Source organism: Penicillium canescens, assembly GCF_028828765.1.
Source record: "Penicillium canescens strain IBT 15451 chromosome Unknown utg000009l_segment0_segment0, whole genome shotgun sequence".
In the NCBI taxonomy this organism is placed as follows: Eukaryota; Fungi; Ascomycota; class Eurotiomycetes; order Eurotiales; family Aspergillaceae; genus Penicillium; species Penicillium canescens.
The window spans coordinates 1818402-1820415 of NW_026703971.1; the positions used below are offsets into that span (position 1 = coordinate 1818402).

General features: G+C 46.0%; 1 protein-coding gene across 1 annotated transcript; it reads left to right on the top strand.

Moving 5' to 3' along the window:
* Nucleotides 1–366: 366 nt before the first annotated feature.
* N7446_012020 (uncharacterized protein) lies at nucleotides 367–1401 on the top strand (the record flags this gene model as incomplete). The annotated part of the gene is made up of 1 exon (XM_058520762.1): nucleotides 367–1401. One exon carries the CDS (start codon nucleotides 367–369, stop codon nucleotides 1399–1401), a length of 1035 nt encoding a protein of 344 aa, XP_058367048.1.
* Nucleotides 1402–2014: the final 613 nt, after the last annotated feature.

The window sequence follows — 2014 nt, forward strand, 5'->3', positions numbered from 1 at the left end:
AGCCGCGGTTATTTGTCATACACAGATCTTTTCAACAGATGAGAATTTGCTGCCCTGCCCATACGCGCTTCACCCTCCGAACATATTCCCATTCTCGCGAGATGTGCCGCATTCTCAATCTCCCTCCCGAGATTGTCGTGTGGGTATTTGAGTCGCTTGATAACATAGATGACGCCTTACATCTTGCCCGATGCTGCAAATATGCCTTTTCTGTTTTTGACGCGACTAGCGTTCGATTGAAGATTTTTAGATCCATCATCGTAAGAACACCACTTCTGCTGAACGCGATCTGGTGATTGTCTGACTGTGAAATAGTCACATGCTTCTCAACACCAGCATGATCTTGAACTCAATCAAGCTGTCCATATGCATGGCCATTTCTCATCTGAATTTTACAGTACACCATCAATTCCAGGAAATGCCGTTCGTCGCAGATGGCATCTCAATATGCTGGAACCTCTGGAATATGGCAAGGATATACCAGAGGAGGTTGTTTGGGACATAGTGTCACGATGGCATGGAATGCGTCTTCTCTTTGCTATCTACCTGGATAAAGCCATAAATGAAGCCTATGTGAATTCGACTTTCTCATATACGTCCGGTGTGAATAGACCGGATACAACGGAGGCGTCGGCTAGTGAAGGGGATATGCCGAAGCCGTCTCAAATTCCTGGTTCATGCGCGAATGGAACGATTCCAGAAGACAGAAAAGGCGGCTATGAACGATTCTACAAGGCTTTGACAGCGCAATGGGTGGCCATTGAAAAGCTCTGGAGGGTCAGAAGTCAGGTCTGGCCGAATGCCCAAAAATTTGACGACGCATTCGACTCTACCTTGAGACAGTGGACAAATAACCCGGCCAGGCCTATTAGAGAGAAACTAGATATCGTTGAGATAGTCGACTTCATATGGGGGTTTGCTGGACGAAAGGCTTTTCATGTCTCTGATGTCCCTTCTTGGCTGGAAGGTGAAGACGATCTGGTCAGAGACCAATATATCGACCAGAACGAAAGCGAAGTTGGGGATTGGGGCTTCTTTGTACGAAGCGTTATTCAATTCCTGAGGCCTCCGCAAATTATCCAATTGGTTCTTTCCTCTTGGTACCCATCGAGTTGGAACTACGATCGACCAGGATTTCTTCGACATCTGGGGCTTTTTGACACCTGGGACGGTGTACTCGTGGATGATCAAGACTCTCCAATGTCCGACAACTGGGTTCCCTTGGACATAGTGGACGATGACGTGGGGAATTCCTTTGCGCACATGGATAATTCTAAGGAGGTTGAGAGGAGATGGGAGAAGTATAGGGAAGTGCTGTGGCCGAAGGAGATAAAGGGAAAATTGTTTTTGCAAACTACAGCCGAGCGAGAGATTTTGTGTAAAATTTCGGAAAGCTCTTGAGTTTGATAAGGCAGAAATAACACCGGAAACACAATATTCTTCCATTCGGTCACCTTGAGGATATTCTTCTGGTTATATCATTGCCGCACAGGAAAAATCCAATTTCATTCTATCACGTCTCTTTCGAAACTCACAGCATTTTGTTTGTCGCCTCAAGAAGCCAAATTTCTTCCGTAGCCCTATCCCACGGGGGTTGCTGGAGTCTACTAGACTCCAGGTTAGTTAGGGCTTCCCGTTAACTATGGGTACGGAGGTTAATAGGGATCACGAGTGCAAGAATGACAAATGGTGGCTTTTGTCGGGCAGAATTCCCGCTTGGCCGACTTAGAGGTAGTGAGAATAGTTATGCTGGTACCAGTCTAGCCTTATTAAACCTAGCGTAATACGAAGTAACGTCGTCTATGCCCAATTAGGCTTTAGTCTATCCAGCGCTCACAAATAGACCTAACGTCGGCCAACTCGTCTTCCTACCCTTCCCTGCCTATAAGGCACTAAAACAAGCTGAATTCTTCCAAATAACATGTTTTCGCTAAACAAGCACCTGTCTCCTCTTTCTGACTAGTCAAGACACGCAAATTGAAGTTGATTGAGTCTCAAAATCGAAAAATAACGC